Genomic DNA, 23221 nt, shown 5'->3' with positions numbered 1-23221 from the left:
TTTAAAAAAGAGAGAAAACAGTGCCCTGCCATAATTCCACTTGGACTAGTATCCTTTTCACATAAATCGAAAAAGCCAAGAAATCATCAATTAAGAAAAAAAAAACTAAACAAAAGACAAAACGGCTCTGGCAAAATTTCTGACCTTGGAAGATAAAAGATACTAGTTCAGTCACATAATCAGCATGTGTACGTCGTTTCTTTATCGCTAATATTAAACATAAACCAAAAGTTATAAACTTTACCTATATATATAAAATAACAGTCTCTCCCTCTCTCTCTCTCCTTTTCAAGTTTGTCAGCTACTTTACTCCGTTCATCTTTTCTTCGATTCTCATCAACACATATTTATAAGGTGGCCTTTACATGCATCATTGTATCGAAAAACCAAAGTTTACTTCCCGAGAAAGTCTTTAATAATCAAGAAAGATCGTTTCTACTTCTCTCTCTGTTTTTTTCAACGTCAACCAAATCGGTATGGAAGAGTTGTACATGAACAATAACAATCTCCAGACGCAGAAAGACTTCAGCCACCAACAGAGCTTTTTAGACGCTCTTATGGAGAAAGAGAGGCAAGAGATCGACCAGTTCATCAGAACACAGGTTCGTAATATCAAAATCATTATTTGATGTTTTGAAAACATGGGCACTGATAAAGTTTTGATCTTTTGGCAGAGCGAGAGGTTGAGATACGCGTTGCGAGAACAGAGGAGGCAAGAGACGGAGACGCTGCTGAGGCAAATGGAGGCGAAAGCTTTGGTTTTGATGACGCGGAAGGAAGAAGAGATGTCGAGAGCGCTGAGCAAGAACGTGGAGCTCGAGGATCTGCTGAGGAGAATGGAAGCTGAGAATCAAACGTGGCAGAGGATGGCTCGCGAGAACGAAGCAACGGTCGCGACGCTTAGCTCGACGCTGGAACAGGTGAAAGAGAGAGCTGTGACGTGTCACGACGACGAAGGGTCGTGCTGCGGAGGAGATGATAGTGTTCCGGGGAAGAGGATGATGAGTGGTTCTTGTTTGAATTGTGGGTCTAACGGAGAGACGAGAGTGCTGTTTCTGCCGTGTAGGCATCTCTGTTGCTGCACGGAATGCGAGGCTGGGCTTGTTCTTTGTCCGATCTGTAGCACTCCCAAGAAGAATAGAATCGAGGCCATTATTACTTTCTAGGGGAGAACTGTTTCCCGGTGAACGGAGAGGTTTTTACACCGGGGAGCTGACGTGGCAGGGAAGTAATGGTGGTCTTCGAGAAGTTTAGGGGTAAAAAGGGAAAGTTAGACTAGGAGGAAAAGGTTGTCAAGAAGTAAATTCTGATTAGGATTATTAAAAAAAAATAAAAAAATCTTTTGTTTGTTTGTTTGTTTCTTTTGCATCCAATGGAAATATGAAATCCTGCTGGATTTTTATGAACATAACCCATATATTTTCTTTCTATATGATGAATTTTTTAATTCAACTCTTATGTGGTTCATTTTGTCTCATCAAATCTTTTAAAAAGATTTTTTCTGGATTTTGATGGAACATAATCCATATATTTTCCTTCTATATGATGAATTTTTGAATTCATTTCTTATTTGATTTATTTTGTTTGATCAAATCTTGTTTTTAAAGAAATTTTCACATATATTAGTATTTACATATTTCAGTGTTTTATTTATCTATTTTTTCTTAAACTCGGATAAAATGCTTCCGCATAGTTATCAACTGACACACATATTCAATCTATTAAAATATTTCGTATCAGTTGACAAAAAAAAAAAATATTTCGTATCAATGTTTATAAATATATTTTCTGTTTTGTGAAACCAACAAAATAACTAAAACAAATGAATTTGAGTAAAATAGAGAAAAGAGGTGGGAGTAGAGTCCGTAGACACGCGTATTGGAAGAAGCTGGAGGTATTATTGGGGTGCTCAATAATCAATACACTATAGTACGGTGACAAGAGAGCACAAAGTTGAAAGTAGGGGAGAATCACAATTTGGCCTGCCATAGGACTGAGTCTCGCGCTTTCCTAAACAGAAACGCTTGAGCCCTCTTCCATCATGGTATCTAGATCTTTGTTTGGACAGATCTGTGCTACCTATGTTTTCTAGATAACGTAATCTAGTTTATTGTATAGGTTGTACTATTATACTTACCATTCACAATCTGTCAATAAATAACGCAATAAGATTATTATCAAAGTTGGAGATCTTGTGCATCACTACTTGATTAACTTATAATGGAATAACTTGTAACCTCTGTGATATATATTTATGAATATCAACTGTGGTAAAAAAATTCATAGACGTGATAGATTTGTGTTCATGTGTTCGACACTATTACCCATGGATTTTTGTTACTGAGTGTTTCAAATGCTAATTCGAGAGATTTTTGCATTAAAAAGATTCTTCAGTTTGTGTGTACAGAGTCGTGTATATATTTCTAGCCTATCAATTTTTTGTTGGAAAACTATATAGAATTTAACATAAAACAACTAAACTATAGAGCTCAGCGGCCTTGATCTAGGGTTGCAGCAACATATACTTTTGTAGCCTTGTAGTTTGTAATGTGTTTCGTGCCATTAGCTTTGCTAATAAAATATAACTAGATTTCGATTCGCGTAACCGTCCGGATTTTTGTTTTTATTTATTTTTATATAAATATTTTGTTTTTAATTCTAAATTGATATATATTATAATATATATGTGTCTATCAATTTTTAAAACATAATAAGTTTACTGTATATTTTTTTTATTAAATAGATTATTTCAAACTTTCACATGTATTTGTATCGGGCAACTCATCCTTGTCTTTTTCTTTGGGCTAGGAACTCAGGAGAATGTTCAAAGCGATAAGAGATTCTTCTATATATATATTTTCAGATTATTATTTCATTATTAAAATCGTAACTATATACATAAAGATTAGTAAAATATTGTTTTATTGTCAAATTCAAAGATATTGTAACATTTCACAAATTTAGATTTTTTTTAAAAATTAAACTTTTCGCTTCATAGATTTATATTATCGAGTAAATAATTAAACATTTAGTTTTTGTTTAATTTTTAAAATATAGTTTAAAATTTGTTTTAATTGGTTTAAGGTAGTAAAAATTATCATTGTTAGATAATATGATTTTTGTTATTTAAAAAAAAATCTTTATAATTTTAAAATTAACATCGACAAATATTTTAATATTTATCATATAGAGGTATAATATTACAACATTAAATTATATCTATTTAATTTATATTATCTATAAATCCAATGTATCATCTATTGTTTAAATCTAATTATTGATAGTCCAATCAAAATTTCTGGTAAGCCTAAAATTTAAATGATAAGATTAAAGATTAAATATAACATGATTTTCTAAAAATATGTCCATTAGATTTAATTTTTTTTAAAAATCACATGAATCAATGTTTTGACTTCTGTTTTAATATTATAAAAGATAGTATTGACTCATCTATGTCTAAGGCCCAAACTAGCCGCCTACCTTTCGACTATTTGTTGAAAGCCGAAAAGCTATAAACCTAATCAAGATTTATAATCCCTATTCTTCTAGTTTTTGTTCCAGTTTTACCTTCCTCAAATCTCACAGAGACAAGAGTGTGTGATTACAAATTGACCATGGCCCGGCCCATTGGTTTCCATAATTGTTGTTGGACGAGCTCAACCCCACTCATGCACTCGTTGATGTTTCCATAATGTTCTTTCTGCTACGACGTCTTCTTGACAACATGGGAGCACAACATTTTCATATTTCTCTTGGCAGTAGACAATTGGAAATAGTAAATTACAAAGAACAACTAATTAAGTCTTTCCACAATAGTTATAAACTAACCATGAGAATTACATTTATTTAACTAGCTTGATTCAAGTACTCGTATCCGCGCACACAGTCAAATTACATCCCTCCACTACTCTATTAAACCTATAAGATTCAAGATCTAATTTTTAGATCGTTTCAAATTAACTAAGCTATTTTAATGTGCGTGTTGCCTTTGTCCAGCCTACTTTTGTTTTTTTTTTCTTCTATAAAATAGATGTATTCTAGCTGCTGAACTCTTCGTAATTGTAACATACGTGTTGTTTGTTATCGTCGTAGAAATATAATTCTTAAAACCTATGACATGTGCGGCCGATGTGCGACCACACTCGTATAGTTGCAAATAAAAAAGTATTGGAAAATACAAATAGTTGAGGTATTTATTTGCAATTATCCAAAACGTTAATGTTATAGATAGTTATTATGCTCACGTATTTCATATTTGGCCACGTAGAAGCCTTTGTAAGCTCATAAAACATTTTGATTATTGACTTACGAGTTACGACTGCACCACTATATTTATACGCAACGCACGTACATATATATACCAAACTCGATATAATAATTTGGAGGATATAATATAAGAAACGAATAAGATATTGAAAATTTTACTTCGGTTGTTAGGGGATATGTAGGTAGGTAAAATCATATAAGAGCACCATTAATGCTTGGGGTGCTTAAATTTTTTTTTTTTAGTTTTTTGTTTGATTTAAAAAAAAAACGAACTAATCGCGGACCGTCACGTGTCAGTGGAACCCGTGGAACAGTGCAAACACTGAAAAAACACGGCGCTTGATCTAGCGTCTTTGGCGTCGCTACTTCCTCTTTTACCATGGAACCCACCCCTTAGCAGTTGTCTAAGCGTCCCCGTTAATGCTGCCCTAAAGAGACGAGACGAGCGAAGGGAGAAAAAAAAAAGAAAAAGTCTGCAACGTGGATTCCATATCTCGTTGCTTTACTTTTCCTTTGTTAGGCGAAGTATTTGACATTTCAATTTCATTATCATTTATTGTTCGCCAAGTAAATTACATACGATGGAATGGGCGAGACCATGGGTTCTGGAACTTTATGATATACATTCGATCACTATATCAAAGTGCTCTTGTTTATATAATAAAGGTCAGATCACTATATGTATAGTATGCTTTTTGCATTATCGTGCATTGGCCTGAAAGTAAATTACATATTTGTATAACCTACGATCGAATGGGCTAGACCATGGGTTTGGAACTCTTAAACATCTTATTTTTCAATGAAATCCCTTAAGTTGCCCCAAAAAAAAAGGGTATGTTGTTATATCAAAATGCTCAGTTTTTAAATAGTTAAGTTAGATCTAACTTTGGTATGTTAAAAAAATAAAAATGTAAGCATATATGTTAGGTAAGTCAGCTTTTTACATAAGAATTGTCGACTAGATTTACTTCCTAAACTATCGAATATTCGAAATTAAATATGTCCCTTATATACAAAGCTTATGCGATTCCGTGATTTATTTCCCCCAAAATTTTATTTCTTATTTTTTTTTTGTAATGAAATAAAGAAATAATTACTTTTTTTGAAAAAAAATCGTATATCCATTTAACAGAAGCGCACGTACTCCCTCAATTTTTGAGACTCGGAGCTTTGTGGAAGGAGAAGACGCCATGGAAAGGCTTCTGCAACCACCGTCTTCCTCCACGATTTCGTCTCCCAAATTCCCATCGAGGGCTTCTCCTTTCCTCCCTCGTCTCCGCTCGTCGACCCTCGGCTTCCTCTCCTCGCGCCGAGTCAGCTCAGTTTCCTGCAGCAGCTTCTGGAACCAGTCGGCTTGTACGCCTAAGAGATGTAATCTAGCTATCAATTCCTTGAATGGGCCTCCTTCTTCTCGGGAATCGAAACCTAATCCTGGATCTCTCCAGCGGATCGTGGGGGCAGTTTCTGAGAAACGAAAGGTAATGACTTTCTTTGGGGGTTTAGGGTTTTGATCTGATTCGTTGTGAGATAAAGGATGGGAATTGAAATTGGGAATATAGTTAGAAGATTCCAAGAATATTTGAAAAAAAGCTCCAGTCTTTGTAGGGTTATATGTTTGGAATCAGGTTCTCTTTAGTTTTTAGGATTCTTCAACCTTAAAGGTTGAGACTTTGTAACTCATTTCAAATAGGTTCAAAGGTTGAGACTTTGTAACTTATTTGATAAGGGCAGAGTGTTGTTAACGCCTCTCTGAACTTGTAAGATCTTTGTATGATCTGTGTATGTGTGTGTGTTACATTCTTCATGGGCGTTTCTTTGCAGACATTATCTACTGGAACGGTGATACTAATCTCTGCAGTAGCTGCGCTTCTGCTAAACCCTCTTCTTGCACCACCTGCTTTCGCCAGCTTCCAAACAGCAGCTAAAACCGGATGGCTAGCAAGCGCCTGGACTGGCTTCCTCGCCGGTTGTTTGCATACTCTCTCAGGACCAGATCACCTCGCTGCTCTAGCTCCGCTTTCGATCGGACGCACTAAAATGGAGAGCGCTGCAGTTGGAGCTCTCTGGGGATGCGGGCACGACGCTGGCCAAGTCATCTTCGGCCTACTCTTTCTCCTGCTTAAAGACCGCCTCCACATCGAGGTGCTGCAGACTTGGGGGACAAGAATCGTGGGGCTGACGCTCGTCATCATCGGCGCCATGGGGATCAAAGAAGCTTCGGAGGCTCCAGAGCCTTGCGTGGCGTTGGAAACCGACATGAGCGGGATGGTGCCGACAGAGAAAGAAGCTTTATCCCCGCCGCTGCCTAAAAAGAAGAAGATAGGGTTTGCTACGTTCGCGACTGGAGTGGTTCACGGGCTTCAGCCTGATGCGTTGATGATTGTGTTGCCTGCGTTGGCTCTGCCGTCTCGGATAGCAGGGTCTGCGTTTCTGATAATGTTTCTGGTCGGGACGGTTGTGGCGATGGGGAGCTACACGGCGTTTATAGGGTCTTGTAGTGAGGCGTTGAAAGAGAAGGTGCCGAGGATCACGGAGAAGCTGACTTGGGTTTCGTCTCTGGTTGCTATCGGTCTTGGTTTGGGGATTGTCATCAGCCCTTTCTTCGGTTTTAGCCTCTACTGAGAAAGTTTTTTTTTTGGTTTATTCATTTTGCTAGTTGCTTGTATGAACACAATCTCATAATCTTTGCTTTTGAACTCTGTTCGGAGAAGACTATTTCGTGATTATTTTTCTTTTCTTTTAAGACAAGTTTGGTTTTTTTGGTTTGAATTATCAAACAAGTGGATTTAAGTGTAACCTTTTTTTTTCTTAATTATCAAATGAATTCTTTTCTCTGATTATCATGTGTTACAGTTAACAACTCTTGACTTTGATACAACGTTTCTTAAATGTGGCCAATTCAACAGCACATATTGACAACAACTTAAAGTGTCTAGACCCACACAAATGACGTAAAGATTCTATGGACTTTGTTGTCTTTATCGTTTCATACTTGCTCTACCCTTTTCTCCATGAACATGGGTTAATAGGACTATTGTTGGCAGTTCTTTGACCATGTGGTTTTTTTAACGTTTTAGCGTAATAAACTTGAGTATGTTATGAATCTAAATTCTAGACGTTTGTCAAGCTCTTGTCAAATAACACCGATTATTAATTATAGATCTTTGATGTATTATTCTGATAAATATGAGACCAGTCTAAAGTCACAAAAGACAACACAGAAGGTTTACTATTACAACATAGCACATAAGATCCACATGGTGAAGATTATATTATGGCATATCTGCTATTTTTCCCTCCTCTTTGGATATTATCTTCTCTGCCTATTAGAACCAAGGACCAATCAAGAATCCTTTTCACTCATCTTAGATGTTTGGTCTCACGTTCAGATGGCTCGCCAGCTTCTGCCCCAGCGACTTGTCAGCCTGTTTTCACAAATAGTTTAACCATTTTCAAAATGTTACAAGCTTTCACAACTTTTAACTGTTGTGGCTTTAGAGGATCAGTGATTCTAAGATAGATCTACAGATTATATATACCTGAGACCAGTAAGAGATCCAGATGCTGCGGATTTCATGTGTGATGCGAGGGTCTGATAGAGCTTCAATCCATCTACGGATGAATCGTTCTTGCCTGTAGTCCAAATCAAACCGTAAAAAACATTAAGAACATGTATTATGCATTGTATATCAGAAAAAAAACAAACAATGACTACCTCTCAGGTGGGAAGTAACGGTATCTCTCTCCAGGCTCCTTAAAGTTGTTCTCCTTCTCAATAACACACTGCAAAAAAGACACTGAACTTTCAGATCATATGTTCTTTTGGGTGAACAAGTCTTCATAGGTTTGAGTTGATTACTGACCCTCTCACGTTTTCCAGCGTAGACAGCAGGTGGAGTTGGATACTTCTCAGCATGACGAACCGGATTATACCTTGATGGGAAGTAGTTAACCTGTACCAACAATATTGTAAGATAATATTCAATATAAAGATAATGATACTATCATATCACATACCTCCTCGTCCCTGTGCATGAAGTTCATGAACCCTTCATGATGATTATTATGATGACCACATTTAGGAGCATTAACCGGCAGCTGAAGGTAGTTAGGTCCAAGACGGTGTCTCTGAGTATCGGCATAAGAGAAGACACGCGTCTGAAGCAGCTTATCATCAGAGTAGTGTATCCCCGGAACAATGATAGCAGGGCAAAAGGCAAGCTGCTCATTCTCCGCAAAGAAGTTATCAATGTTCTTGTTCAACACCATACGCCCAACGGGCTGAAGAGGCAAAAGATCCTCAGGCCAGGTCTTGGTCACATCGAGAGGATCAAAGTCGAACTTATCTTCATCAGCAGGGTCAATGACCTGGATAAAGAGCTTCCACTCAGGGTAGTTCCCAGCAGCAATGGAGTCGTAAAGGTCCTGAGTGGCGTGGCTGTGGTTGGTTCCTCCTACACGGACTGCATCTTCTTCTAATAGAGACTTGACTCCGCAAGTTGGTTTCCAGTGGAACTTGACGTAGTGAGCTTTGCCGGATTTGTTGATGAGCATGTATGTGTTGACGCCTGAGCCTTCCATGTGTCTGTAGTCCTGTGGGATGCCGATGTCGTCGAAGAGGAAAGTGAACATGTTGAGGCTCTCAGGGTGGTGTGAGAAGAAGTCAAGGACTCTCCAGTTCTCTTGGATGTGAGATTTGGGGTTTGAGGGCGTGGACCATGTCAGGGAACTTCATCCCGTCTCGGATGAAGAAGACAGGGAAGTTGTTTCCGACAAGATCAAAGTTTCCCTGCAAGCAAAGAACGAATCATTTGCACCATTTTTATAAAAGAGCATTCATATAAATCATGGCAAGACAGCGTCATATTCACACAAACACTAACACTAGATCATAGTGAACAGACTAGGTTTTCGCCGTCATAATCATTTGTGCTGAAAAGAATAAAGTAACTCTCTAGTGTAGAACTTGACTGCGAAACCGCGAGGGTCTCTCAAGGTCTCGGGGCTTCCACGCTCGTGGATGACGGTGGAGAAACGGACAATGAGTGGTGTTTGAACGCCTGGAGCTCTGAGGAAGTCGGCACATGTGAGGTTGGAGATGTCATGAGTGACCTCGAAGAAACCTTTAGCACTGGCTCCTCTAGCGTGAACCACACGCTCGGGTATACGCTCCCTGTCGAAGCTGGCTAGCTTCTCGACGAGATGGTAATCCTCAAGAAGGATGGGACCTGAGACAACAACAGAATTAGAAGTGTAACACAAACATTTGTAGATTAAATTTATTTAATTATTACATATGATGAAACATCCATAGTAGGCATGAGCGTTCGGATACCCGTTGGCATTCGGGTCGGGGTTTTCGGATTTCGGTTCTCTTTTATAACAACTCTTAGGTACCATTCTAGTAAATTTGCAAGTACGGGCCAGGTTCGGATATAACACATCGGGTTCGGATCGGTTTTGTATCACGTCATAAAACTCATAAAGTAATCATATATCATTCGGATTCGGGTTATATCGGATCGGTTCGGATATACCCGAAATAAAATCTAAAATTTAAAAGCAAAACATAAGAAATATATACTTATTTATATATAATTAACTATTTAAGGTAGTTATTTTAATTTTAAATACTTATTGTTAGATACCATATCAAAATAAATATGAAATGGAAGATTTGAAGTATATATTCATGTTTCATATAATTATATTATATATTATTTTGGATATTCGGATCAGTTTCTTCGGATGTTTTTTCGGTTTTTCTGGTTTTTCGGGTTACCTGTTCGGGTTTGGTCAATAACATTTAGGGTTCGGATATGTTTTGTACCATCTTACAAGACCCATTCAGATATTTTTTACATTTCGGACCGGATACGGATTGGTTTTTTCCGTTCTGGTTCGGTTCAGATTTCGGATTATGGATTTTATGCCCAGGCCTAATCCATAGTAAGATATATACCTCTAGGTCCAACGGTCATGGAGGAGTTGTTGTTCCATACAGGAGCACCAGAGTTGGTGGTGAAGAATGGAGAGTTGTAAGAACTTGCCGGCCGGTACTGCAATAATAAATCATCATTCATCAAAATCAACCAATGATTCAAAATAATCAACTCAACAAACATCACAAGTCAAACCGTGATGACATAAATGAATCTCCATAAAACTTCAAGTAACCAACAAAGGGAAATGGAAGAGACAGAATCATTTGCATTAATCGGATTAGATTCACAGGTTCGACTAGAAGAAAGTCAAACATCCTCATCGACACCAATCGAACAGTTATAGAGACTAAGAATACGAAACTGACGCGCACGGGTGCAATACCAAAGCTAAAACAACATTTTAAACGACGCGAACACATAAGACGAACAAGTTAGTGACAGAGAAAAGGGAGACTGGAGAGAGTTGTTACCTTGTAAGGATCCATATTCGTTGAGAGAGAGAGAGAGATAGAGATTTAGGACAAGGAGATGGTGATGATGGTGATAAACTGATAATTATAATATTTGCTTCCCCTATTTATAAATGGCGTGTGCCTTTGCGCTTTAAAGCCTTTTTCTCTCTTTTCTATTTTTTTTTTTTCGCGGGGGAATTTTTAAAGGTTATCGTTTTCTCTTTATTTTCAGATAAATATTTGAAAGATATAAATTGATTTTCTACTAATTATCATTTTTGGAAGGATGTATTCTTCTTTCTTGTACGAATATTTCAGCTACAATAAATTATTATTTATAGTGGCGATAAGTTCAGGAACCTCACGAGATTGATAGATATAAATTGATTTTCTACTAATTGTCATTTTTGGAAGGATATATTCTTCTTTCTTGTACGAATATTTCAGCTACAATAAAATGATCGAGTCAATTGTTATTCAGTAATGGAATAATGTGTAGCTAGCTCATATTAATCAATATAATGGGAAAATATGGGGTACAAGATTTGATTTTGCTACAAATGAATACAATTTTGATTATCACGTTTTCAAGTTTAACGTGATATTCTTTTCCTAACGTGGAATAATAATAAAGTCAACTCCATCAAAACAGAATATAACTTATCTTACAATTTAAGCTATTCTACGTTATGAATCGAGGATGAATTCTGGCATAGTTTTTTTTGGTTGCTTCTGAAAATTATTCATTTATATGAAGTCTAATTCGTTTATGTCCAATTTACATCTAGATTTTTTAAACTTTACAATGGCTGTGGTGTGGTATAACACGTACTGTACCTTCAACTATACGATAAAATTACAAAATGTCATCCGAATTTAAATTCCCAAGACAAATTAAGATAAAGCCGAACCCAGGATGGATGATATTGTCAAAAATATATTTTGTATGGTAGGAAGACAAAAACAAATACTGCATTTTGCAATTTGGAGAAAAGTAAGGAAAGAATATCTGAGGACGTCACGGATTTGCGGTTCCTTATCCGGTTCTTTTGGCCTTTTATCAGAAACCTCAAGTGGTTTAGTATGGTTTTTGATGACGTGGATAGTTCTTTGGGTTCCACGTGTGATTGGTCAATGTGAACGCCTTTGGCGGGAGAATATGCCCTCTTGAATTGATTTATTGTTTCATGATTTTGGCCCTTGGGATATGCGGCGAGACGAGATTATCAACTCCCGACTGGCCACACCTCCGAACCCCTCTTTGCCTTGTCAGAAGTTTATATGATTTTCGGATGATACAAACCCATTATGAATAGACTATGGCTCAAAATGAGAGAAATGCAATGTGTGGATATCTAAATGGGCCGGAATATCGAAATGGGCCAACTACTAAAATTATACGCTTTAACAACTATTTCCCATTTTTATGGGATCATTAGATGTATAATCCTGGTTTACGTCCGGTTTCTCGAATTTCAAACAAATAGTAAAGTGAGAAGGTTCTTGGTAAATAGTTTTCCACATGCCACATTTTTGTTTGATAATTGAATCAAGCCCATGATCAATTAGACCGCATATGTTGTCTGCAAACAGCTGATATTGTTATTTGAGAGTATCAATTATATGCTGAGCTTTATGCTGTTTTTGTGATAAAAATGGCTAGGCAACCATCTGTCTTGGTCATTAACTGGTTTTACAAGCTGTAGTAGCCTCTAATAGAGCTGGGCATTTTATCCGTTAGATTTGATTCAATTCGTTATTTGTTTCGATTCGATCCGAAAATTCTGGATATCCGTAAACTTCCGAAGCAAATCACAAATATTAAAATTTTGGGAAGCGGATATCCGATCTGATCCATCAATATATAAATACATGTATATCTTGATTATATTTAAAGTTTTTAATGTATAAAATTATATAATTATTATTCTAACATATGATTTGATAAATTCTATTCACATTATTACTTATATAAAAGTATTACATAAAAGGAAGAGAACACATTTATGACAATTATAATTTTTTTTAAGTTTTTTGTTATTATAATTGTTAACTAAGTTCAAAAAATTTACAAAATATGTAGATTCACTACTTCTTTTAATTTTATCATATATATCATGCAAAAAATTATTTTACAAAACAAATTTGTATCAAAATTTTAAGATTATTTGTATTAATGAAAACATATGAGATATCCGTAAGTATTCGTAAATATCCGCAAATATCTATTTATTTTCCGGATATCCGTTTTTCCGAAGCAAAACAAATCAAAAAATTAGATATTCGTGACATACGAAGCAAATCACAAATATCTTCAAAAACCCGGATATGCGATCCGTGCGCAGGCTTAGCCTCTAATAGTAGGCTTTATTCGTCTTCTTCCCAAGATTCACGTTGTCTCACTTCGTCCAGGTCCTTCTAAAAGAAAAAGATACAAAGACTTTTCTAGTTCCTCTGGTCGGCTGTTTCAGGCTTTTTCTCCACCTCCAAAAGTTGTTGCTAGAAGCTTGTAAACGTTTCATTTGCTCAACTAAAATTCCCCTTGTCACAGGCAACACTTTTTATTTATTTATTAATTATAACAAAATAATTGAAGAAAACAACAGAAAATCTAAAATATTGAGGAACACCCAAGTTTATTAGGACAAAGAACTTTGTTTATACACACACTTAATCTAAAAGTGGTAAACTAAGGTGTAGACATACCATTTGAAATGATGTGTTATTATATGAAAACTCTTAGCGCAAATGAAATTATATATGCAATGTTGTAAGTTGTAACCCAAAAAAAGTGGTCAGGCTTAATGATGTTCTATGTTTTTCTTTGGTGTATATATACAAAAACAAGAATCACTAAGCTAGCTTCATACACATAATCAGGCCGTGCGAAAGATTTTAGGGGCCTACGGCAAGTTTTAAAAATAAACTTACATACAGTTATCGTGAAAACAATTTTCTAATAGGATATATCACATTCGCCAAATACACAAGTGTAACATTTACAAAAATAAATTTATTACGTAAATATGATATATTATGTCATATAAAAAATACATATATTCATAAAGTGAGTTATTCAATTTTCGTGGAAAATATACATTTAGAAAATAAATCTAAACAACTAGATTAGAAATTATTTTAAATTTTGGGATTCTAAAGAAAATAATATTATTTGGGGACCTAAAGTGAATGTTTTTTTCAATACACCATAAGCACGCCTCCGCACATTACACATTAGTTACAAATACCTATCAAACGACAAAAGGACTATTTAGAGAACAATCCACAGAATGAACGTACAATATTCGCTATTCACTTACCGTATGTTCCACGTATTAAACATATATTCCTTATGTTTCAGTTTAATTATCGTTCTGAAGTAAAATTTTCGTTTCAAAATAAGTGTCGTTTTATAATTTCAATACAAAATTTATTTCAGTTTATTTTTTTATTAGTTTAAATGTGGTTAGATGTATTGGTAATAATGTTTTTATTTTGAAAATATGAAAAATTAAATATATTTTTTAAATTATGTGTTCAAATTTAAAACGATAATTAAAATGAAACAGAGTAAATATATATTATGTATAAACAATGCTTATTAAAGTACATTATGTGTCAATCAATAATTGAACCGTTGAAAGCATTGGTAAATTCTCCAAAGCAATAAATAATTTACGATTTGTTCAAAAGTTGTTTACGTTAGAACTTAAAAGTAGTGGCCGTTGGATGTGAATTAAAAACAAAAAAAAAATTCTGAAAAAGACAAATCTTATGGATCAATCTAGGCGTTACCAGATATGATACACGTATATGTGTGGATGAAAGGAAGAGATCTGACCTGTCTTCTGCCCAACTGATGTGGAAATAGTGACGTGGAAGTTTTGGAGATAAATACTGGCAAGCAAGGCTGCCCTTGTGGTAGGTCATTTCCTTACTCAAATTATTAGTGATTATCGTTTATGAAATTTAAATAGTTGATGTTCATCAGGATGTATAATAATAATATCAAGCTCTTTCTTGTCTGGATCACAAACATAACTAAAAGGATATGCAGCGAATTAATGTAATGATATGAATAATATGACAATGACTCGTTCTCACATGCAATGATATCCAACCTCTTCTGCACCACGGAGATTTGAATGAGGCATGGATTATATTAAAACACATTAACACCCCGTTGATTATTTGTATGTCTAAATTATATATGTATATAGATACAGACTCCAGATAGCTTTGGCTTGATCAATTTCAAGTTGAGTATATAGATACAGATAATGAGTCAGGCCTATACGATTTGACGATAAAAATTACGTGAATATGTTTAAGCTTGCTTAATTTTCCAAATGTAATTATGTTATAAGAAAACGCATACACATTCATGAAAAAGGAGGAAAATGATAATCAGTTTCCATGATTGCACAGCGACCGGGCATTTTATGTCGCAAAGACAGCATAATTTCAAATTAAATATTTCTGATGTACTATATACTTGCACGATAAATATTAATGAAAGTTATCCCTGTATCATAGAAAGCAAAAGTATTTCCATTACATGCTAATATATCATTCACATTTGCGTAAAAGTTAAGAATTAATAATTGAAAGTGATTAGGTAATAATTTAATAATGGATGTTATACAAAGAAAGTTGATCAGAGCTGGGAGGATAAGGACAAATGTTGTATTCACATATATAAATCGAAAGCAGAAGAGTATAGTACCATCATATTGTATACTTTTTGGCAACAGAATTAATAATTTATATTACTTTAGTTTTTTTTTTTGTCAAATAAAATGAAAATCTACTTGGTTTTTGGAGTCGAGGCGGACCAAAACGATGATGATCCGTTGGGACTGGTTACTACGAGCCTTATTTCTTATATCCGTTGGTTCCCTCTTTTAACTGGAGGGAAGTTGCTAGTTCTTGCGCTAATGATTTGTATTTATGCTATCCCTAGTTCTAACCACCGCTCATGGACGAATGAATACGTGTAGTGTAACACACAAAAATAACCCACTTAAGCTTAGTGCAAAAGTAATCCATGATAATTTGCAAGTATATGTTTTTCGTATGGGCAGAAAGCCTGGTAGGTTTCGAGTTTTAGACCTGATTTTCAAATTTGATATACAGACATATTCTCTGAGACTTTAAGGAAAGCACTTGAACAAATTTCGTTAGAATCTTAATCGGCATATAGAATATAAGCATCTACTAATGAATTATTTGATCTTTACAAATTTTGTCAAAGGTGCAACACACCATCATCAAATTCAGTTTCCCTCTTTTTCTGGGTATGATAAATGATTCTTTTAGCTACCACTGATTATGTCTTCTTATGTTATTTAACCTCTAACCCCAAAAAATGTCTTATTGTATTATTCTTATTTTGCATGTAGCTGTTAACAAATACTCCATCCGTTTCTAAATAGATGATGTTTTACGAAGTTTTTGATGTTTCAAAATAGACGATGTTTTCATATATCAATGCATTTTTTAACTTTATCAAAAACTGTGTAACCAATGATATTGTGCAATATGTTTTGTGATTGGTTGAATAACTTTTAATTTATATTTTAATGATACTTTTAAGATAAAAAATAAGTTTCTTAATAGTTGTGCACAATCCTAAAACTTCATGTATTTTGAAACAAAGGGAGTAGCTTAGATGGCTAAAACTAAGGTAGCACGAAAGCTTCGTTAGACGTTCGCTTCCCGCTTTGTAACCGGAATTGGAATCAGAAGCTTGTGGAAGCTTTCAGAATCTCATTTCCATTACGCTTTTAAAAATACTTCTTTAAAAACACGTTGGAAGCTTACTTACGATTCTGTTTAGGAATCACACTTCCATTTGAAAAATTCAATGTCATGAATAAGTAAAAATATAAGTTATATTTTATTTTATATAGAATTAAAATAGAAAGAATATAATTAATAGTATTAAAATAGAGAGAATACAAAATATACAAATATATAATTAATACTATAAATTATCTTTGTGCATAATATTTTTTTTGTAATAAATTTTGCATATAAATTCAAATATATTGTGATAGATATTTGTGAACTATTAAAAATAATTAATTTGATTATATTTTTATAAGCTTAATCTATTAGTATTTTTATAATTAAAATACGAAGTCAACCAAAGGAATAAAATTATTAAAAATGAAGAAGTGGTTTATTTTTATTTTGAATCATATACTTTTAGTCATAAGTTTTATTAAATATTTTTTATGTTTATATATATATATTGGATATACGCTTCCAATACATACATCCCTTTTAATTTTTTGAAAAACTTGCTTCTATGCTTCCATACAATTCCGATTTCACGTACCTGCTTTCGATTTTATAATCAGTTGGAAAATTAGCATTTGACTTAAACATATGTAACATGGTAAATAAATATAAAAGGAAAGTTGCCCAAAAGGAGATTGGGAAAAGAGACAAAGATAACCGTTGAGAAGGTTGAGCAAAAAAGTTGGATGACAGGCTGACGAGAAAACCTTACACCTCATTTCTATCATTAACCTCACATGGCTTGCCTGTCCATCTGGATCCCACGACCTTCTACTCTCTTTTTTTATATCCAAAATTTTCAAATAATTTAACCAAAGATACTACGCAAAAACCACAAAACGCATGGCTCTAACTATCTATTATCTCGCGTATTTAGTTGTTTTTATTATCTTACTGTTATATATTAGCAAGAAAAAAAATCAACAATTCGAAAACAGCAGAAGATTTTGTCCATGCACGTAGAGCCCACCTTTGATTTCGTGTAATAACTATCATATACTCTAAATACTAAAAATAAAAATTTGAACTATAGTGCCTTCTTGTTTCTCCGTTATTACCTTCAACGCGACACATTTAATTACTGTTACTATGTTAGTAGTTTAAAAGTAATCAACTGACATTTATATTCCCGAAAACTCAAGAAGATTTCCACTAACACACCATTGGAGCATCTAAAAAACTCTATTTTTAAGTTTTCAAAACTCAAAGTTTAAAAGTGTTATTCTCCGAAATCAAAACTTCGAACTCAACATCAAAATTATTTTTATTTTATAATATGATCTTTATATTTTTCATAACTAATTTAAATTCATAAAACTTTTGTAAATAACTAGCACATATATAAACATATTACATAATATTAATTAATATTATATTATATTAAAATATAAAATTTTAAATAAAATAACTTAATTAATATTAAACTTCAAGCAAAATATCATATTATTCCGTAAAGTGATTTTCGTAATGCATATAAGATCTACTAGTGCATTTTGAAGTAAAAATGGTTCTTTTCATTTTTAATTTGTAGATTAGAGATGAAAATTGTTGAAATCGGGTAATATTAATACTTGTAAATACATTAGATTAAAACAAAAAAATAAAACAAGAAACATAAAATATTGCTAAATGACTAAATTTTATCGATGATATTTATACTCGTGAATATATTCAATATGAACAAGAAAAAATTGTACGACAAGACATCATCAACAACAACAACCATCTTCAGTTATACAAACAAAAATTGGTCAATATTTAGAAATTTTGAAGGTTTCAGATCAAACTTACCTGACTATTAGTGGTGTTGTAATATTTAAATTTGTGTAATAGTTATGTCTTATGTAATTTTTTAAAAGCTTTTTTGTTAAGTTTCTTTTGTATATTTTTGTTGTCTAAATCTAATTTTAAATATTTTAAATCTTATTTTAAAGTTTTATTTAATTTTATGTGTAAAACTTAGATTTTGTAAATAAAACTTAAAATATTTATGAGATATAATTTTATAAAGATTAAAACAATATACAAGAAAATATTTATATGAATCATAAATGTTATGTGTAGTTGGAGGGACCAAAATGCAAATAAAAATATAAAACTTCAAATTCAGAGTTTCACTATTTAAAACTTCAAATTTGAAGTGATAGATTGTCTTTTTGAGATGCTATCAGTACAGAGTAATGATTTTTAGCGGAGTTGTTAAGATTTGAATATGTTTTTTTTAAAACACAAGCACAATACCGAAAACACCCTCGGCTTATCCGTGGAGCACTGCAAGATTCTTTTCTTCCCCTTTTAAAAGGCAGAGGAGAGAGACTGTCGTCTTCACACACCCTTCTTACTCAATTCAGACAAAACTCCATAGCTGTCTAACGAGAAAAAAATGTCGAAAGAAGTGAGCGAAGAGGGACAAACACACAGCCATGGGAAAGACTACGTGGACCCTCCACCAGCTCCCCTTCTCGACATGGGAGAGCTCAAGTCTTGGTCTTTCTACAGAGCCCTCATCGCCGAGTTCATCGCCACACTCCTCTTCCTCTACGTCACCGTAGCCACCGTCATCGGCCACAAGAAGCAAACCGGTCCTTGCGACGGCGTCGGTTTGCTCGGAATCGCTTGGGCCTTCGGTGGTATGATCTTCGTCCTCGTCTACTGCACCGCCGGCATCTCTGGTAAGTGTTTAAAGACTCTTCCTTTTACGTCTCATTAAGTGTTTTTCTAACTCTTTGTTTTTTTTTTTTGTTGGCAGGTGGTCACATTAACCCAGCTGTGACTTTCGGTCTGTTCTTGGCGCGTAAGGTGTCTTTGGTGAGAGCTGTTGGGTACATGATAGCTCAGTGTCTTGGAGCTATCTGTGGTGTGGGTTTCGTGAAAGCTTTCATGAAGACTCCTTACAACACTCTCGGTGGGGGAGCTAACACTGTAGCCGACGGTTACAGCACGGGTACTGCTCTTGGAGCTGAGATTATTGGAACTTTCGTTCTTGTTTACACCGTGTTCTCTGCGACTGACCCTAAGAGAAGCGCCCGTGACTCTCACATCCCCGTAAGTGTTCTGTTTCTGATAAAGTTTAGATCTTTTGGAGGTTTATGATAAAAGTTTGGTATAATCTCAAATGGGTCTGTTTAGATTCTGTTAATGTTTGAATCTCTCTGTTGGGTGGTAATAAAGTTTGAATCTCTTACGGTAAAAATAATGTTTTGTCTTAGTTTCAAGTGGGTTTGTGTTAGTAAAGATTCTAATAAAGTTTAAACTTTCTTGGTTGTTTTGTTTTTGTATAGGTTTTAAATAATGTTTTGTCTTAGTTTCAAGTAGGTTTGTGTTAGTAAAGATTCTAATAAAGTTTGAAACTTTCTTTGTTGTTTTGTTTTTGAATAGGTTTTGGCTCCACTCCCAATTGGATTCGCTGTGTTCATGGTGCATTTGGCTACCATCCCCATTACTGGAACTGGAATCAACCCAGCCAGAAGCTTTGGTGCTGCTGTTATCTACAACAACGAGAAGGCTTGGGATGACCATGTAAGTATTTTTTTATCTTATACATCATCATTACTGCTTTTTTCTAATGTTTTGTCTAAATGAATGTTTGGTGATGAAATGTTTTGCAGTGGATTTTCTGGGTTGGACCGTTTGTGGGAGCACTAGCAGCAGCAGCTTACCATCAATACATATTGAGAGCGGCAGCAGTTAAGGCGTTGGCATCATTCCGAAGCAATGCAACCAACTGATGAATGTGATGAAACATCTTTCGTTATGCTTTTTATTTTTATTTGTTGCTTTATTTGTGTGTTAGCGAGAGAGAGCTTATAAGTTTGGTGGATTGATTATGTTAATTATGAAATGGGTTTATGATTTTTTTTCTTTTTTTTTTCCTACCCACTTTGTTAGCTTTTCAATATGTAGTTTAGTTTGCTGTGTCTTGTGAATCATCATCCTTTGTTAGTTATATCCTTCTCTCTCTACATCCAGTTCAAAACAGTGTGATCGTTCCAAATTTAAAACTTAATTGTTTTCACAAATTTTGTTAAAAGCGTATATAAAGCGTCCAATATAAATTTTGCCTGAACCATGGTCTGGCGTGGGAGAGGTATGGTGGGTCTTCGGTATCAATATCCTCTAGTCTTCTTCTCGATAGTTCCACCGAAACTGGGTTCCATTTTGCCATGATTAACTTTTTCTTGATAAAGGGGCTGTTTGTTTCACCATTTGCCATCTTCATCCAAATGATTCATTTGTATGATCTATTCAAATGATCCATTCAGATTTTTGTGATTGTTTGTTTGTCCATCCACATAGCTCATCTAGATGAATCATCTAAATGGATCTTATGTTTGTTTCTTTATTTTCATTTCCATTCAAATGAGTTTAGTAAAGAAATTACCAAAATATATTTGTGTTGATTTAATCATATGTTTAATATTAATTTTAACTATATTACATTTAATTATTTAGTTTAATATATTTACATTAGAATTATTTCAAAATTAACGAGTTTTCTTTTTGCAGTTTGGGCGGGAAAACAAGTCTTTTCGATTTTAGCGAGAAAACACATTTTTTATGTTTTGGCGGAAAACAAGATTTTTCGGTTCTGGCGGGAAAATGATTTTTTCGGTTTTGGCGGGAAAATACAAATTTTTGGTTTTTGCGAGAAAACAAGTTTTAGCGGTTTTGGCGGGAAAACACGTTTTTGGCGAGAAAACACGTTTTTGGCGAGAAAACACGTTTTGCGGTTTTGGAGGGAAGCACGTTTTTGCGATTTTGGCGGGAAAACGCATTTTTGCGATTTTGGCGGGAAAACACGTTTTTGCGGTTTTGTCGGGAAAACATGTTTTTGGCGGAAAAACGCATTTTTGCGTTTTTGGAGGAAAACACATTTTTGCGATTTTGGCGGGAAAACATGCTTTTGCGGTTTTGGCGGGAAAACACATTTTTTGCGGTTTTGGCGGGAAAACGCGTTTTTGCGGTTTTGGCGGGAAAACGCGTTTTTACGGTTTTGGCGGGAAAACGCATTTTTGCGGTTTGCGGTTTGCGGTTTGCGGTTTGCGACTTTGGCGGGAAAACATGTTTTTTGTGTTTTGACGGAAAAAAGTATTTTGGGGTGTTGGCGTGAAAACATTTTTTTTTTGTGATTTTGGCATGAAAACATGTTTTCGGTTTTTGCGGAAAAACACGTTTTTGCAATTTTGACGGAAAAATATTTTTTTGCAATTTTAGCGGGAAAATGCGTTTTGGGGTTTTGGCGTGAAAAAATAGTTTTTAGCACGGGAGAAAGTGTTTTTGTAGTTTTGTCAGTTTTCGTTTGTGACAAAAATGATATTATGTTTAGGTTTATAATTTCTGAATTACATTAGGGGTATAATAGACATTATACCATTTTGAATGAACCATCTCCATTCAAATGATCCAAATTGGTTCAGCTGAATGGACTTTAAAATTAAGCCTAAATTTTCAAAAGTCATCCGGATGATCCATCTGAATGAGTTGCACTTTTAGTGCCTAAACCAACAAAACTCTCATCTTCATCCAGATGGTCCATCCAGATGAAGAAACAAACAGGCCCAAAAGCTAAGAAAAAAAAAGTTCCCTTCTTTTTAGTATTTTCTTCTGATTAATAAAATTAATATACTAAGCTTAAATAAAGAAAGACTATATCAATATTTTTTGTATTAGTCAAGGAATAAAATAAGAATAAGATAAACAAGAAACGAGACATTAAACCCATTTCTCCACCGCACTCAGCTTTTCAACGCGTGTCGATTAGCTAATTATCATCACACATGGGCAACTTCACATCCGAATATACCGTAATTTTTCTAAAAACGATCACAATCACGTATGTGAGGGGGTAGAAACGATGTCACGTCTCGTCTTTTCAGTAAAGTGAGACACGGAGAAGTGAGAGAGAAGGGACCACAACAGTAGCCTAGCCGTTATAATCTTTTTTTTTTTTTTGTTCTTTGTTATCTCTTCTTGTTACTTGTTAGCTTCCAATATAGTCCACTCGTTTTGAAGTTTGTTGTTAACCTAAGCAGCTGAGGGACCACTGCTTATATAAATTGGGCCGTAAGGGTTTTGTTTTCAGTTCCTTTCTAGGTTCTGGATAACAGCAATGTTGCAAGTTGTAATAAATAAACCATATTATCTTTGGAAGCAAGCGACTTTGAAATGATTTTATTATTTCACAATTATTCGTCAAGAATTATCAAAAAAAAAAAAACAAGCATCACAAAGATTCGTTCGTTGTCAAGGTGATTTCAAGCGACAACCAATTTGTTTTTGATGTCATCTACTGTTAAAATTTTTGCTCTCACTATTAGTTGAGACTTAGGACTTGACTCTAACGAGGTTATTTGATTATTAGTTCACTCTTGTGCGATAACAAACTCTTGTGAAAATGCGGGTACACTTTTGCCGGTTTATGATTAGTCTCCGGTTTTGTGAGTAAAACAAAACCAAGGGGAAGCTGCTGGTTGGGCCACGTTTCAGTGGGCTCAGTGTAAAGCCCATATGAGTAACTGAAGCGTAATGGCACTGTCGCCAATAACAAATTTGTTGGTTAATGTGTTGCATTCCGAAGCAGATGAGAAGTGTATACAAAGCAGAAGAGTTTATTCTGTCTTTCTTCTATAGTAGTACTCCACAGTGTCGTTGACATTTTTTATACAATCAAAATAACTATTTAAATATGCAACTAATTTGAATGTTGACTAAGTGATAAACTAAAAACATTGGCAAAACAACCATTTTTATATA

At 34.6% G+C, this 23221-nt stretch overlaps 3 protein-coding genes and 1 pseudogene across 3 annotated transcripts; 3 read left to right on the top strand and 1 right to left on the bottom strand.

The window, feature by feature from the left end:
* The first annotated feature begins 257 nt into the window (after window positions 1–257).
* Window positions 258–1454, top strand: LOC106375274 (probable BOI-related E3 ubiquitin-protein ligase 2). Its single transcript, XM_013815144.3, has 2 exons — window positions 258–602; window positions 675–1454. The coding sequence occupies exons 1-2, from the start codon at window positions 477–479 to the stop codon at window positions 1164–1166; spliced, it is 618 nt and encodes a 205-aa protein (XP_013670598.1). The 5' UTR covers window positions 258–476; the 3' UTR covers window positions 1167–1454.
* Window positions 1455–5334: 3880 nt separating this feature from the next.
* Window positions 5335–7103, top strand: LOC106375273. The gene is made up of 2 exons (XM_013815143.3): window positions 5335–5744; window positions 6088–7103. Exons 1-2 carry the CDS (start codon window positions 5457–5459, stop codon window positions 6886–6888), a joined length of 1089 nt encoding a protein of 362 aa, XP_013670597.1. The 5' UTR covers window positions 5335–5456; the 3' UTR covers window positions 6889–7103.
* Window positions 7104–7416: 313 nt separating this feature from the next.
* Window positions 7417–10869, bottom strand: LOC106372777 (annotated as a pseudogene).
* A 7867-nt stretch (window positions 10870–18736) lies between these two features.
* LOC106375272 (aquaporin PIP2-7) lies at window positions 18737–20430 on the top strand. Its single transcript, XM_013815142.3, has 4 exons — window positions 18737–19140; window positions 19218–19513; window positions 19847–19987; window positions 20077–20430. Exons 1-4 carry the CDS (start codon window positions 18852–18854, stop codon window positions 20194–20196), a joined length of 846 nt encoding a protein of 281 aa, XP_013670596.1. The 5' UTR covers window positions 18737–18851; the 3' UTR covers window positions 20197–20430.
* Window positions 20431–23221: the final 2791 nt, after the last annotated feature.

This window comes from Brassica napus, chromosome C1 (genome assembly GCF_020379485.1).
Source record: "Brassica napus cultivar Da-Ae chromosome C1, Da-Ae, whole genome shotgun sequence".
In the NCBI taxonomy this organism is placed as follows: Eukaryota; Viridiplantae; Streptophyta; class Magnoliopsida; order Brassicales; family Brassicaceae; genus Brassica; species Brassica napus.
This window is presented reverse-complemented; position numbering and strand designations above follow the sequence as displayed.

Excerpts from the sequence above, each read along its gene's own strand:
- LOC106375272 (XM_013815142.3), top strand. The coding sequence starts at position 18,852 with ATGTCGAAAGAAGTGAGCGAAGAGGGACAAACACACAGCCATGGGAAA. Across the intron at positions 19,514-19,846 it reads CCCGTGACTCTCACATCCCC|GTTTTGGCTCCACTCCCAAT; the intron begins GTAAGTGTTCTG and ends GTTTTTGAATAG. Across the intron at positions 19,988-20,076 it reads AGAAGGCTTGGGATGACCAT|TGGATTTTCTGGGTTGGACC; the intron begins GTAAGTATTTTT and ends AATGTTTTGCAG.
- LOC106375274 (XM_013815144.3), top strand. The coding sequence starts at position 477 with ATGGAAGAGTTGTACATGAACAATAACAATCTCCAGACGCAGAAAGAC. Across the intron at positions 603-674 it reads ACCAGTTCATCAGAACACAG|AGCGAGAGGTTGAGATACGC; the intron begins GTTCGTAATATC and ends ATCTTTTGGCAG.
- LOC106375273 (XM_013815143.3), top strand. The coding sequence starts at position 5,457 with ATGGAAAGGCTTCTGCAACCACCGTCTTCCTCCACGATTTCGTCTCCC. Across the intron at positions 5,745-6,087 it reads CAGTTTCTGAGAAACGAAAG|ACATTATCTACTGGAACGGT; the intron begins GTAATGACTTTC and ends GTTTCTTTGCAG.